At 55.6% G+C, this 15,576-nt stretch overlaps 1 protein-coding gene and 1 non-coding gene across 2 annotated transcripts in view; both read right to left on the bottom strand.

Annotated features, from left to right (window-relative positions):
• The window catches only part of LOC112484787, a 2,337-nt gene extending 377 nt beyond the window's left edge, over positions 1 to 1,960 (bottom strand). Inside the window, exons 1-3 of the mRNA XM_025051242.1 lie at positions 1,320 to 1,960; positions 413 to 562; positions 6 to 110 (exon numbers count right to left, since the gene is read on the bottom strand). Of these exons, the coding sequence (XP_024907010.1) occupies positions 6 to 110; positions 413 to 562; positions 1,320 to 1,739 (675 nt within the window). The 5' untranslated portion in view covers positions 1,740 to 1,960. The remainder of the gene's footprint in view (positions 1 to 5; positions 111 to 412; positions 563 to 1,319) is intronic.
• A 5,681-nt stretch (positions 1,961 to 7,641) lies between these two features.
• LOC112484833 lies at positions 7,642 to 7,857 on the bottom strand. The gene has a single exon (XR_003048242.1). It is a non-coding gene; the product is annotated as a small nucleolar RNA U3 (small nucleolar RNA).
• Between the last annotated feature and the right edge of the window lie 7,719 nt (positions 7,858 to 15,576).

Below are 15,576 nucleotides of genomic sequence, written 5' to 3'. Positions count from 1 at the left end.
CCTACACGAGAGTTCTCAAGTGTCTTCTCCTCGGCCAGGGGCACCGCAGGGCCAGGACCCGGCGACCCGCCCCAGACGCGACCCGGGAGCAGCCCCCTCCGGACTGGACGCTGGAGGGGGAAAGGGGGTTAAAGGGGAGGGTCTGGGGTGACGGCATCTGAGCTGCCCGGGCGTCTGCGAACGCGCCACTCCAAAGGTCTGAGCAACCCCCGGAATCCGGCTTCATGTTGCGCCCGACGCCTCTGAATCCGGATTCCCTGGCCCTCGGTCCGACCCTCGGACCTCAGCCGCCCACCCCGCGGAGCAGCACTGACCCCGCACCGCCCTTCCCGGTTCCCCGGCCCGCCCCCTCCGCCGTCCCGGGGCGCCCTCTGGCGGACCCAGATGGAACTTCGCAGAGCCTCGAGGCAACGCGTGGGCCTGAGAGTGAGACCGACCAGCTTGGGGAACAAGGAGTGGGGTCCCCCTGACCTGGGCGCGCCATTCCACTGCGGTCCGAGCCTGGCGTCCCCCGTGCGTCATCATCTTCGCCTCTGTCGCCGGCACCGGCACTGCTCCAGCCCTTTAAGAGAGCACAGCCCAGTCTTAGACTGAGTGCGGAACAAGGGGGCAGCCCCTCACGGTGTCCCAGCCTCCCCACCAAAGCAATCTCCCCGGGGGCAGGGGGCAAAGTTTGGGTTCTAGGCCATGCTGAGATGGAAAGGGGTCTCCAGCCTCTCTTAGAAAGCAGGAAAGGGGAGGGGCCTGGAGGCACCAATGATGGGTTCCAGATACATCTGCCACTGACCTCAGGCAGGTCAGTTTCCCTGAGCCTCAGATCCTCGTTTGGCTGGGAAGGAGGGGAGGGGGAAGGTTGCAAGGATTCCTTGAGAAAATGAACGCACTAGAAGCTTTTCCACTGCATGGAGCCTGGCCCCAAGAATTCCTAGGGCTGGAAGACAGGGCTGGAGAGAAAGCCAGGCTCCCCTTCCGTCACTCTTCAGCCTCTTCCTGGATTCATGGGGAGGCTAAGCCTGTGCATACTATCTGCACTGGGAAAGGAGGGATGAGGGCCCAGCAAAGAACGGACTTGCCTAGTGATGGGGCAGGATGAGGGGGCAGAGGACCCTGGAGTCCAAGAGTCCTGGTTCCAAAGCCCCCACCAGGCCCCAGTGCAAGTTTTCAGGTGGGGCTGCTTCCTGGCCAGAGGCCTTGCAATGAAAAACCTAAGGCCTCTCCTTGCTACTTTTTGGAGGAAAAGAAGAAGCTATTGCCTGGGAACTCTCATTTCCAGCCTCCAAACCTTCCACCCTCTGCCCTAAGCTGGCTTCTCCTCTCACCGTAAGGTACAGTGGGAGAGGCACTCGCACTCCTTCCTCACGATGGAACCTCTCCCGGGCTCCAAATGCCATCTCCTTGTCCTTCCTGGATCGCCAACCGCCCTCTCTTCCGGATCCTTCCTTTGACGTTTCAAAGGACTGGAATCTCCTCCAACCTAAAATACAAAAACGCCAAGCTGCCTGCCGGCCCCCAGCTGCTGCCATACCTGTCTCCCTCCAAACCTCCTGGGGGCGGGTCTTGTGCTTTGCTCCCTGTATCGCCTCCTCATCTCCATTTACCACCTGACATAGACCAAGGCTGTTCCAGCCAAGACCAGCATCCTCCTGGCCACTCCTCCCAAAGGACCCTTCCTCCTCATCCACGAGGGCTCTTCTGCAGCTGGCCGCATGGACCAGTTCCTGTTTCTGGAAAACTGACATGCGTCTCAACTGCCCACCTGGACCTGAATTCCATTTGTCCAAAACGGAACCTCAATCTTCCCCCGAACCTGGTTCCCCTCCAGTGGCCTCCCTGCTCTAGGGAACAGCACGTCCACCTACCCAGTGCTTAGAGCTGGAGACCTGGGTGTCACTGATGACACATCCTTTCCTCTCAGCCCAATCCATCGATCACCTCATCCTGGCAAAATCACCTCCTCAGCGTCTCCTGCACGTGACCACCTCTTCTGCACTGCCACTCGCCTGGCTCAGGGTGTCAGCACCACTCACCTGACCCCTTCTGGCCCCCTCCCCTCTGCCGCACCTCCCAGCCCCTCCCCACCCCATGTGCCCTGCCTCACCCTGGCCCTCGCCCTGGAAACCATTCTTAGCCGGCCCTTTCTAAAATGCTTGGCATGAACGCCTCCATGGGGATGGGGGGCTACCCGTCGCCCTCAGCATAGAGCTCAAGCCACTTAAGGGGCAGCAAGGCCCTGCACGGCCTGCCCGATGCATCCCCAACTCCTCTGACCTCCCCTCCCACCCAATCTCTGGCTCCAGCCAACTGGACTATGTATAGTTTCCAGAACACTCCACACTTTAGGACCTTCCCACATCCTTTTTCGTTTTCCGCACCTCCCAGCCCCTCTCCACCCTGGCCCTCGCCCTGGAAACCATTCTCAGCCGGCCCTTTCTAAAACGCCTGGCATGAACGCCTCCATGGGGATGGGGGGGGCTACCCGTCACCCTCAGCATAGAGCTCAAACCGCGTAAGGGGCAGCAAGGCCCTGCACGGCCTGCCCGATGCATCCCCAACTCCTCTGACCTCCCCTCCCACCCAATCTCTGGCTCCAGCCAACTGGACTATGTATAGTTTCCAGAACACTCCACACTTTAGGACCTTCCCACATCCTTTTTCGTTTTTGCTCGTCTGCTTGAACTGGTCTTTCTGGCCAAACCCTACAGGCCCTCCAGTCCCAGCTCAAACTTCCTTCCTATGGGCATATCCGCCTACATGGCATCCAATATAACCTCATTCATTCCGCAAGTATTTATGGGGTACATGCTAGGTGCAGTAGAATTCTAAGTCCTGGGGTACCCCAGACAGACCATCTCTGCTCCTTGGGAGCTCACATTCTGTTAAGAGGAGACAAACAGGAAACGAGCAACTAATAAATTAATAGTTTCGAAGAATGGTTAAGTGCTATGAACAAAATAAAACAAGTTTATAAGAACAGAGAGCAGCTGGAGGTAGGAAGTAACGTCGAGTCAAGGGGTCAGTGAAGACATCACAGCGCGTAAGGGGAGCCCGCCAAGGGCAGTTCTGGGGGAAGAGTGTTCCACATGGAGGGAGCAGATGGGGCCAAAGTTCTGCCGTGGAGACGAGCCAGGGCGGCTGGAGCAAAGTGAGTCAGGCGAGTGTGAAGAGAGCTGAGGACCACCTAGGGCCTTGAAGCCATGGCAAGAGTTTGAATTTTTTAAAAAGTGAAATAAAGAGGCATTGGCGGAGGTAATCAGAGGAGTGACATGATTTGCCTTTATTTTAAAAAGGTTTTTTTTTTTTTTTTTACGCCTACAGTACCTGGTCTTCCTAGGTGGTCTCCTATCCAAGTACTAACCAACCCTGCTTAGCTTTCGAGATCAGACGGGATCAGGTATGTTCAGGGTGGCATGGCCGTAGATGATTAGTCTTTAAAGGATTAATCTGGCCACAGCTCAGAGGGTGGACTATGGGGGCAAAGATGAAGCCAGGAGTCCCTCGTACAGGGAGAGATGACAGTGGGCAGGGTCAAAGTACATAGTGGGATTAGATGTGGGAGATGGAGCGAGGAATCAGTGTGACCCATAGGGTTTGCAACCGGGCTGGATGGTGGGCTTGTTACTGAATGAAGACCTGAGAAATGGGATGTAAACTGGGTTCTGCTTTGGACCTTATTCTGAGCCCCCCTTTACTCTTCCTGGCAGAGAGATGGCAGGCCAGACCTGACTAGCCGTGAGTTCTGAGACAGGGACCTGTCCGCCTCCTTCACCATTATTATATCAGCAGCCCTAGAGCAGGGACAGCCAGGTGTAGGGTGGGCTCTCAGTAGAAATATGATGAGGTCACTGCAGAGGTGGGTTGATCAAGTACCTGTACTCCCACTTACACTTATTTTTTTTTTTTGTCCCAAATATAATAAGGCACATTCTACAAAGGTAATATTGGGCCAGATCCACAGTAGTTATAAAGCAGTGGTTCTCAAAGTATGGTCCCTGAACCAGCCAGCATTAACCTCAACTGGAAATTTTAGAAATGCAAATTCCTAAGCCCCTCCCCATGTCTACTGAATCAGAAACTCTGGGAGTGGAGGTTAAACCAAGGAGCCTTCCTGGTGATTTTGACGCAGGCTAAAGTTCGAAGCTGCTGTTCTGTAGGGCCTAAGGCCTCTTTCTCAGGGTCACGTGATGCCTGGAAAAAAACTGGACCCATCTGTCTGAATAGGACCCAGACCGCCCTGGACCAACATCCAGCTCCGGGTTTCGGCCCCCACATTGTAATTCTGGCCTAAGCCAGGTGGTGGCGCTAGTGCCTCAGGCTTCACTCTGGCATTAGGAAATAGAGACCCCAGAATTGTCCCCCTCCCCAGTGTCTTCTTCGCACTGGGAGCCTCAGCCCCAAGCCCTGCCCACTGGCAAAGACTCTGCAGGGTGGTCTTCATCAGAGACAGGCGTGCTGAGGCTGGCACACCCAAGGTAGCAGCCAATCTCCTCCTCCTGGAGGTTAGGAAGGTGGGCTAGAGGACACCCCTTGGTCAGAGAGAAATTGGGGGTGTCTGTTCTGTGGCACTTGGGGTCAGAAGCCCAGGCAGGCAACTCTGGTCTGGTGGACTCTGGCCACACGTCCATTAACCAACCCCCTGCCTACCCTGCCCTACCTCAGGCGAGGTCTCAGGTGCCGCTTCCCTGCCAGCGGGTGGGGGAGACCAGGAGGTACCTCAGGGCCCAGACCGAGCCCCAGGGTTGGGGGTCCTCATAGCCTGGCAGCCAAGCAGGCAGGGAATGGGCACCTACAGCTGAAGGGATGCTTGGATGGAGCTCTTTCTTACCAGCTGCCAGCTTCACGTCTCCTGGGTTGGGGGCTCTCTGGGCCCGTCCTGCTCTGAAGCCAAAGGAGCCCAGGATCCTGGCCAGAGGAGGCGCCCATGCCCCGCTTCTGGTCCTGGGTGCAGCTCCGCAGATAGGAGTCCGGGAGCCTCTCCTGTCTGGGCTCCCTCCCACCTCAGGTTCCAAGCCCGGTACCCAGAGGACCCAGGGCTGAGTGCAGGCTTGCCCCCCCATCTGCTCCCCTGGCCCTCATCTTTCTTATCTGAGGGGAGACGGAGACCCCCAAATCCAGCTGGAGTCACCCTGCGCAGTCTGCTTAGACCCAGCATGCCTTGGCCTCCGCTCCAGGAATCTGCCCACAAGCTCTCATCTCCCGTGGTCCCACCCAACGCCCACACCCACTCCAAAGGACTCCCTCTTGGCTATGCCTTCCTCTGCCAGGACCCCAGAAGTGGAGCTGTCCTTTGAGGCTCTGCCTCTGTCCTTAGGAGGCTGGGGCTGGGCCAGCTGTTTTCCCCAGGCAGCCAGCTGTTTTGACCATCAGGAAACAGTCCTGGCTCCTCTGCTGGAACCGTTGCTGTGGCTGGGCTGCAGCGTGGCAGCCCTGCTGGGCCAGCGCCTGGGAGCTGTTAACTCCTCTGGGCCCATTTTTTTTTAGGAGCAGCCTGTCACGAGGCTTCTAGAGACTCCGAGAAGACTGAGCATTGCTACCCCCACCTCCATCAACAACTGCGAAGCCGCCCCCCTTCCCTTAGACAGAGCCTTGTCCTCAGGTGACCCAAGGTGAGAGGAAGGTTCAAAGGGATAAAGGCCACTCCATTCGGCCTGATAACAACAGTTATCCTTAACTGACTGCTGTGTGCCAGCCATGGTGCTAAATGCTTTATATGTATAATCTAACTCAATTGTCACAACAACCCTGTGAAGCAGGGAATGTTATTTTTCATTTTACAGAGGAGGAAACCGAGGCGTGGGAATCTGAACCGCCTGCCCAAGCCCACGCAGAGCTGGCGTTTGAAACGGAACTGCCTGCCTCTCTCCGGCTGGCCCTGCGGCTCCGGAATCGCCATTGGTGTTGCTATTTAAGATTCCCCTCACTGCGGTTTCTTTCCCTGGGCCTCAGCAGCACCATCTGTGAAATGGGAAAACGGAAAACAGAGCGGTGGAGTTGACACCACCACTGGCTCCCGCAGGCCGAGTCCGGTGCTGTGCCAGGCTCTACACTCAACACCTTCCAAGTATTTATTAGCAAAATCATTCCTCTCGGTGGCGGCTGTCTGCCTGGGCTGGGATCCCAGCTCTGCCGCTTCCTGGCAGCTTGGCTTTGGGCAAGAGACTTTACCTCTCAGAGTTCTGGTGTCCGAAGCTGAAAAATGGATATAAGAACGGTACCTACTAGATCCTCAGTTTTGTTGTGAAAAGGATGTGATAATGCAGGTAAAGTTGGTCAGCCTAGTACCCGACACAGAAGAGGTGGGTGGGGATGTTACCTCTCACTGTCAGAACCATCAACCACAATCTGGAAGGATTGGAGTGGCCCACCCACCACTGTACATCCTCACACCCAGCACGGAGCTGGCACATAAGAGGGCTCTGTCGTCACTTTGTTGATGAATGAACCTGGTCCGGTGGCACCTACACAGAGACGGCAGGCTGCGAGAGAGGCACAACTAGCTCGAGATGAGTTACCAGGTAGAGCTATGGGGATCCCAAGGTACCCAGCTCTCAACGCCTGCACCCCTGCGGCCTTCTCTCCTGAGGCTGGACCTGGTCTGCTGGAAGGGTAGGGTAGGAAGGACAAGGGAACAGGGACAATCCTAGGGCTGAGACAGCCCAGAAGGTGACTGGGCCGTGGCTGGGTGGGATCTCAGGGTCTGGGAACGACCCCTCAGGACGCAGTGACCCGTGCTCTCCCCTTTTGTCCCCACCCCCCTGCCCACCATGGGTCAGCTCCCTGGTCCCAGCCTAGACATCTGGAACTGGGGCAGACAAAGGGCCGCGAGGAGGGACAATAACCTTCTGTCCATTTTCAGATGCCGGCCGGGCCTGGACAGGGCTGGGGGCCGGAGCCCCGGCGAGGCGGTGCCAGGCCCCCCGCGGGCAGCGGACAATGTTGGCAGTGATGGAGAGGAGGCATTTCAAAGTGTTTTGTTCCTGTTGACCCCCTCCCCCCCACATCTCGCCCCAGCTCAGGGTGAGGCCCCGGCCCCACCCCCAGCCACCTAGGCCCCTGCTCCAGGCGGCTTGGGGACCGGCCACATTCTTGACCTCAGGGGAAAAGTTTAGACTCTTTGCACCCTGGGCAACAATAACAGTGTCACAGAACTGATTTAGGAGCAGCACTTACCATCACAAAGCGGCAGACAAAGAGCCAGGGCTGAGAATGCGCTGGGCCTCTGCGCCTACTGCTCCCAGCGCTGCTCACTTCTCTCCTGGGCTCTGCCTGGCGGACTGGGTGCCAGGGCCCGACCCCGGGCACGCCGGAGGAGAACTGTTGGAGACAGGGATCTAAGTGGGAATCAGGGGGACTGAGAGCTGCTTCCTGCTCCACCACCGATTTACTATGTGACCCCAATAAGTCCCCCACTCTGGGCCTCAGTTTCCCTATCTGTAATAAGGAGGTTAAACTATAAGGCCAAGAGCTGGAGGCCCTGATCTTGCAGCCAGAGGCGTTTCGATGGTGATAATGATGATGGTAATGATGATGGTGGTGATAAGTATTTACTGCTCCATCCTGAACACTTCGTAGATGCCCGGAGTTGTAACCACTAACCCTTTTCTGGTCTTTACTCAGTTTTTTTTTTTTTTAACTACAACGGAGGCCACTCAGACAGCATCCCCTCCCTCTTACTCTCCCAAGGGAAGAGAAGAACAGTCACCAATGGCAAATGATAGTTGCAGAAGCAACACCAAGAGCTCGCTTCGCACTTAGGAGGGAACGCCACGCCACCTCCTCGTGGTTTCCGGTGTTCCGTACGTTCAGAGAAATTTCTCCAGTAAGAAACTATATAGAAATGGTTCCTAAAAGTCTAGTCTTTCCATCCCCTTTTAACATTCAATCCTCATCAACCTCACGAAGCAGGTGCGCCATTAACCCCAGTTCAGTTGATAACGGAGGCTCAGAGAAGTCGAGTCACTTGTCCAGGCCCACACAGTCTGAAGGTTATAGAGCCGAGACATGAGCAAGGCTGGTTCATTTCTAATTGCGCCGCAGTGGGAAGGAGGGAGGTGGTGAGGCAGCTGGACCCTGGTGAGTTCTGGGTGGGAGGGACTCTGCTCCCAGCCAGAAGGCTATGAATAAATAAATGTCTGATTACCCCCAGGGGAAATTCCACCCTTGGAGCAGGTGCCTTTAAAAAACAAGATTGATTCTTGTCTGTGAGCAGTGGTTGGCCTGGGCGGACACCCAGATGCAGGGGATTGGACACAATGACCTCTAGTGGAGCACTCCTAGGAATTAGAGGCAGGATAGGAGAACATTTAAGGGCTTAGGGCCTGGAGCCAGGCTATAGGTTTATCCACGGACATGTCCCTTCAACATTCTGCGCCTCGGTTTTCTCATCTGTAGCATCGAACCTTGTAGGAGTGCGGCAGCCACTCAGTGAGGTTTGGGGCTGGGGGGCCTCAGAACGGCTCCTGACTCAGCGAGAGCTGCCTGTTTCTCTTCGTTAGGGTCCTCCCATCCAGGTCTCATGGCAGGACCCCTCGAGGTGGGCACCTTGGGGACGATGTGGCAGTCAGCTGTTGCTCTTGCTTCCCAGGAAGCGGTTGGCTTTGATTATAGCATGACACTGAGAGCAAAGGGGGCCTGGTTCTTTGTGATCCAGGAGACAAAGGCCAACCATGGCTGCCTAGAGACAGAGGAGATCGTGGCATCTCTGGTGCTTGGGCAGGGATTTCTCGGCCCTGAGCTTGGTGCTTGGAGAGAGGGCAGAATGGGAAGGAGGCCCTGCGAGGTGCTGGCCAGAGTCTGGCCCACCCTCACCCCTGAAATCCAGAGGGACCAAACTGTACATGGAGAGGGAAGGAGAGGTGACCAAGCGTGGAGTCCATAGCACAAACAACACTGCCCTCGGCATCTTAAGGGGGCCTGGTGGGTTTGAGTCCCCGCTCTGCCAAATGGCCGTCACCCAGGATGAGTTGCTAGCCCTCTCCAAGCTCATCCCAAATGCTCAAAGGAGACCATCGCAGGAATTTCTGGGATTCCATGAGTCCAATCCACAAGATGGCTTGGAATCCAGGAGGCCTAGACTCCAGCTCCTCCCATCTCCCCTCATCCCGACTTTACCTGCATTTCTGCAGCCAACCTCTGGGCTCTCTCAGCAAACCGCCAGTGGCACACGGACCCTGGACAGAGAGCGAGACGGCCCAGCGGAAAATGTCAGCTTCTTGGGGCCTCGCAGAGTGCACAGGGGCCCTGGGGAGCCCCAACAAGGACAGCCCTACCCTCCCTCACTGCCTGGCTGCGGGGCCAGAGTAGCACTCACCTGGGCAGAGCACCTCGGGGTCCCCCTCGGCCCAGGGGGCGGATGGCACTGCCGGGGCTGTCTCTGACAAAAGGTGACTTCCTCACCCAGTTCTTGCTGCTGCGAAGGGCTGGTCGGGCAGCCCTTAGATTTTCTTGGCATCTTGTGGGCAACAGGCTGGGGGTGGGGCAGTAGGGCGGAGAGAGATTCCTGGGAAAGGGCGAGGTGTCTCCTACAGGGCATGTCCCCAGCCCCTCGACCCACTCCCTTTCTGGACACTGTGGGCCAAGGTCCAGGAAGCCATGGCCCTCAGGGGTGGGAGAGGGTTGATCGGGGGAGGCTGAGATGAGCGCAGGGCCCCGCCAGATCACGGCCCCCCCAGTGGGCCAGCGTGGCCCAGGCTGCGGTGTTTGCTTTTCCTGTCTCTACACTGACTCCTTTCAGAGCGGCTTTTCTCCACCCCCGGCCAGCGAGCCAGGACACCAGGGCGAGAGATCACCACCCCCACCCTCCCTCCTTGCAAACCCCCTCCTGCCACCTTCATCCTGGGGACCGTCAGCCTCAAAGAGTTCCTAGTTTTCAGGGGGGACTGCAGAAGTAGGGGGATTGCGGCGGACCTGCCCAGTGGAGAGGAAGGGAAGAGGAAAACCGAATGGAGAGTGTGGTGGGAAAAGAACATGAAGGGAGGTCAGGAAAGAGAAGAGGCAGTGGCATGTGGAAGGGGCTGGTGGAGAACAGGGCCCCGAACGATGGAGATCCCAGGCAGAGGTGGGGTGGGGAGATGAGCCACGGACTGGGGCGCCACCGGGCACAGGCTGGCACAGGAGGCAGGGAGCGCCTTTCCAGGCTGACCCAGGGCCTCGGGCCTGGTTCTGTGCCATCGAGGTAGGCAGGGCCTGCCGTGGACCCTGCAGCAGGGGGCTCCTGACTCCCACCTGAAAACGACCTTCTCCTCATCCTTGGGCCAGGGGCCAGGGGAAGGAGGGTGAAAAGTTTCCCCAAGTCAGAAGGCCATGGGGGAGGCAACTCAGGGGGTCCTGCTCTTTGCTCTCTCTGACTGTCACGTTGGTACATAAAGAGGGTAGAAAGGTCAGATGTGGCTTTTCAGGCCCGTGGGAAAAACTCTGCCCATTTCCCTAATCCATATTTATTGGTGTGAGACACTGGGCTGGGAGGAAGCCCCCCGCCCCCACCCGCTGCCCCAGCCAGGCCAGGTTAGCACTAAGAACAGGCTCCATGTCACCCAAATCCTACTCTTTGTCTCCAGATTGGCTCCAGAGTCCTCCCCCTACCCTCCTCCCCTCTGCTCTTCCCCCGCTTTGGGGTTGCCAAGCAACTGTGGAAGGGTAGCTGAGATATTTTCTTTATTACAAGCAAAAGCAAGACAGTATCATGGCCCCAGGAGGGGAACAGGGTGGGGGCCGGGGCGAGGGCGTCTTGTGCTCTGGGGGAACCTCCATACCTCTGTGTGCCTGGTCATGGGCAGTGGGGAGACAGGGCCTCAGAGCCCAGGAGAAGGTGGAGGATGGAACACGGCAGTGGTGGTGATGCAGGGGTGGTGGATACACAGACGCCGATCCAGTCTACAAAATGCTAAAAGAAGCAGCGGTGCCAAGAGACCCAGGCCTCGGACCCTTACCCGTCACCTACCAGTTGTGCATTCTGGGCTAAAGGGTCATAGTTTTTCCCTGGGCCTAAGTTTTTCCCCCGTGATAAAATGAGGATAATGGCATGTATTATCTCATTTAATGCTCGCAGTAACCCAATGAGATGTTTATTTTTCCCATTTCACTGGTTAGGAAGCTGATGCTCAGAGATGTGAATTGACCTGCCCAACAAGTAAGCGGTGAGATGCTCAAGCCCTGACTCTTTCTTAATAGCAGCTTTTTTGAGATGTAATTCACATGCCATACAATTTGCTCACTTAAAATGTACAATTTAATGGCTTTTAGTGTATTCACCTAATTGTGCAATCATTATTACAGTCAATTTTAGAACATTTTTATCACCCCAAAAAGAAGCTGTACTCATTAGCCTTCACTCCTCATTCCCCCCCCAACACTTCCCCTCCCTCCAGCCCTAGGCAACCACTAATCTGCTTTTTGTCTCTATAGATTTTCCTATTTTTGGATATTTCTATAAATGGAATCAGACAATATGTCTGAGTCCCAACTCTTAACTGCCAATGACTCCGACCTCACTGGGTGCTGGGGTAATAGAGTAAAAGGTGTCAGATCATGGTTAAGGACACAGCCTTTGCTGCTAAAACCTGGCTGTCACTCAGTAGCTCTGTACCTGGGGGAAGTCACTTCCTCTCTCTGAGCCTCAGGTCCTGGGTCAGCAAAATCGGAAGGATAATGGCGTCTGTCCCAAAGCTGTTGTGATCCATGAGAAGTGCAAGCCCGGTGCCCAGTCCCCAGTGCTTAATATACAGCATTGTGAACTAGGTTACAATGATCCACGCATTTGCCAGTCAATACCCGGGCATTTAATAAAAGTTAGCACCTTCTAAGGGTTAGGCGCTGTTCTAGGTGCTGGAGATAGGGCAATAAACAGGGCATGACCCTCGTCCACATAGGGCTGACAGTCAAGTGGAGAGACAAGACAGCTGATCAATCAGAGGCTTTCAGAGAGTGATATGTGTGATGAAGACAGCAGCACAGCATGATGGGATGAAGCCGTTGAGGCACACTGACTAGTGGCAGAGCCCCTTCCTCTATCCCAAGCTTCGCGGCCAGGCGTCAGTGAAACTTGGACTGATGGGAACATTTGGGAACAGGACTCCAGCACAGAGGTGCAGCGTGATCGACCTTTTGCCTCAACTGCTCCCTGGGCAACTGTCTGCCATGCCCCGGGCCTCGGATCTGTCTCTGAAGGGTCACAGCATGAAGGAAACCCCCTTCTGGCCTCCTTCAATGAGCCCCACCCACAGCAATGCCTCCAGGTCCACATCTAGAACCTCAGCTGATTGGCTGCATCCATGCACCCAGTCAACTCTATTCATTCATCTTTCATTCAAGTGTCTCAACATGTTTTTTCACCTGTCTGTCCACCCACCATTCTTTTAATTATTACTCCAATAAAGTATGCATTCACTCATTCATTTGTTCATTTGACAGACATTTACTGAGCATCTCCTTTGCACTATACACAGTATTTGGTCAAATGCCAGTCCTGGGGGAAGGCATGCTTAACTGGCAGTGTGGATGGCTTTGCTACCTTCTTCCTGAGACTTAATAAGGGAGAAGGGAGAGAGCAGAGGCTAGGAACAGCTGAATGCATGCATGAGCCGGAACATGTGTCCTGTATGTGTGTATTAGATAACCAAACGACTTAACTGCAAATAAATACAAGGTACTGGATCCTCCCCCAATACCACAACCATCTCTAGGGAGGCGGGACAGGCATAGTGGCCCCATTTCACAGAATAGCTAAGGTTCGGTCTATTGGAATTCATTTGCCCTGAAAGCCCAAGGCAATACTGTCTCTTCCAGAAGTTTTCCCAGTCTGCCAGTCGTTCGTCTTCTATAACCCCAGAGAACTGTGCTAATACTTCCTGTGGCTCTGCTTCTTCCATTGGTGCTGGCTGGGTATTTGTATGTCTGTCCACTTGCCCACAAGATGGATACTTCTGGAGAGGTATTATCAGATTTGGTTCATCTTTCTCTCCCCGCTCCCCACAGCCTCCGGCATGCACACAGTACCCCTCAGGTGCTCACTAAATGTTACTCATTGCTAAATGACCTGCTTAAGGACACCAGGACTGTCAAGAACACAGTTTGAAACCCTTCTCTGCCATCACCTAAGCCCAAGCCACCATCAGCTCTCACCTGCAAACCAGCGGTAACCTAATTGGTCTCCTGTGGTCCAGCTCGCGGCTCTCCTCCCATCCCCCATTTCCCCCTCCTCTATTCCCTACATTGCTCTGCCCCGGCAAACCTTTAAAAATGTAAATCTGAACTTGGCAGACCTTTCAGGATCCCCACTGTGGTTAGGATAAAATCACAAATACTCCCAGTGTCCTATAGGGCCAAGCAGGGTCGCCTCAGCTTTATCTCGCACTTCCTCTTCCTCTCGTGCCCCAGTCATGCCAGATTTTTCCTTTCCGGAACTCGCCAACTTCTTTTTTGCTTGTTAGCTTTGGAGTATGTTGTTCCTTCTGCCTGAAACAGTGCCAGCATCAGCATCCCACCCATCTTCGCCTAACTTCCCCACTGACCAGGGCAGCTCACCCCTCCGCCCCCTGTGCATCTCCTTTGGGGTCATCTGCCCACTGCAGAGTCCCTGACTAGCACACAGTAGGCATTCTATAAATATCTGTTCGATGACTGGTGGTAGGACTCCTTCTTGGCCCCTCGGTTTCCTTGAGGGTGAGGGTAAGGTGAATTAGCCCTTTTCTGCCCAGGACTGGTGGCTTTTGAGAGCCTTGACATTCCCTGGAGGCTGACCAGCCCTCCTTCAAGGTCGTAGCTGCCTGAAGCGGCCTGAGAGCTCTCCGCTAGTGCAGAGACCCTTCCATCGGGGCTGTGTTCCCGCCAGGCTGGGGTGGGGCCAGGGCTGGATTCTGACTTATAAGGAGACACGGGGTGTTCTCCTGGGCCTCACGTTTTGACTGCGATTACGTTGGTCTCCTGCATATCTGTGAAGTAATGGCTGGAAACTACTGAGCAGCGGGTTCTACAGCCCTGGGTTCCAACTCTCTGTTCCATCACATGTCGGCTGTGAACTAGAGACTTAACTGCCACCAATTTCAGTTTCTTCTGTAAAATGGGGCCGATAATAGTATCTACTTCCCAAGGCTGTGAGACGTCAACAGGCTACTACCACCTTCGAAGTGCACAGTGCTCGCACAGAAAGCACTCATAGTGGTTAATGATGTTATCTGATGGAGCTGGATTAGCAGGGCTCTGTCTCTATGAACCCCCATTTGAAGTATTTACTCCTCAGAAGCCATATTTCTTCAACTTTGCAAAGAAACACTCAAGTTTATGTGGTACATTTTTAAGTCACCAATGAATATTCAAGGATTGCTTGGTGATAGGGCCGTGTACTAGGCCTTGGAGGCATAAAGATCAGTAGGACCCACTTCCTATCCAAGTGATGAGAGTAGATACCTGGTAACCACAGTTCAGCGGGGCACGTCGTGAGGTGGCCCCACAGACTGTGAGAAGAGAGGATAGAAGGGCAAGAGGTACTTTGGGGGCCTGGGGAACCCTGTGGCGCATGGAGGGCAGGAGGCATGGGAAGAATGGCCACGCGCTCACCACCAGGGTATGAGATTCGCTGGGAAAGCTAGGCTGAGCTCTGTGGGAGAGAAATCGGTATGGATTTCCCAGCAGACAGAACCTTCTCTGTGCCAGACCTGGCAGGGGTGAGGGTGGGGGACGCCTCAGAACTAGACAGAGCCTCTGCCCTCCTGGACCGGTGAGCTGTCCAGTGGAAGAGACAAGACAGCATTACTCCATTCCACGCCCCTCTCCCTCCCTCCTCCCCCTCACACACCCTGCTAGAGCTGAGGTATCCAGGACCTGCCGGAAGCGTCCTGGGAAATCAACCCCTTGCTCTTGGTACCTCAGTCTGCAGATCCCCAGTGGGGGTGTGGTCACTGGAGGTGGCATCTTCAGCCTGGGGCTCAGGGCTACATCCCCTCCCTTATGCTTCAGCAGAGCCTTTTAAGGGGGTGACCCTCTGACCTCCAGACTGTTCCCCCTCACCCTCCAGCTAGAAGCCCCTGGGGCAAGAGCTTAAGGAATGAGGGCTCCAGAGGCCTCAGTTTAGATGCAGATAGGAGGCCAGGGTTGGGCCTCGAAAGACTCTAGAGTCCCCTGGGCACTCTAGGGGAGCTCAGCCAAGGCCAGGGGCCTGAGTCAGGTCCATGGGAGCGCAGAGCCGAGATGCGGGTGCCTGGTCCAGGAGGAAGGAGGGGGCCATGGGCCAAGGGTTCAGCGGAGGGAGCAGGCGGGGCACCGGGAGTCTAGGACACAGGGTAGGAGTGGGAGGGTAAGGGGTCTGGCCGGTGCAGAGGGGGGGCGCCCCCGGGGAGGGGCACGCTATGTCTTTAAGAGCTGCCTGAGCGCAGGTTGCAGCTGCCTGGCCAGCCCGAGAGACAGCGGAGATTCATTACCAGCCGACACAATGACCATTGATGGCCCCGTGGCGTTATTCAAATCCAGTACCAATTGCAGCCGAGCCCCTTTCTCCGCGCCAGGCCCGTATTGTTGGAGCGGCCCACTAAAAGCCCGCCCCGGCCCCAAGCCGCCAGAGGCGCCCGCTCGGGTTCAGCCCTGCGC

The sequence above is a fragment of the Pteropus alecto genome, unplaced genomic scaffold (assembly GCF_000325575.1).
Source record: "Pteropus alecto unplaced genomic scaffold, ASM32557v1 scaffold67, whole genome shotgun sequence".
In the NCBI taxonomy this organism is placed as follows: Eukaryota; Metazoa; Chordata; class Mammalia; order Chiroptera; family Pteropodidae; genus Pteropus; species Pteropus alecto.
Note: the sequence above shows the minus strand (reverse complement) of the source record. Positions and strands in the feature narration are given on the sequence as shown.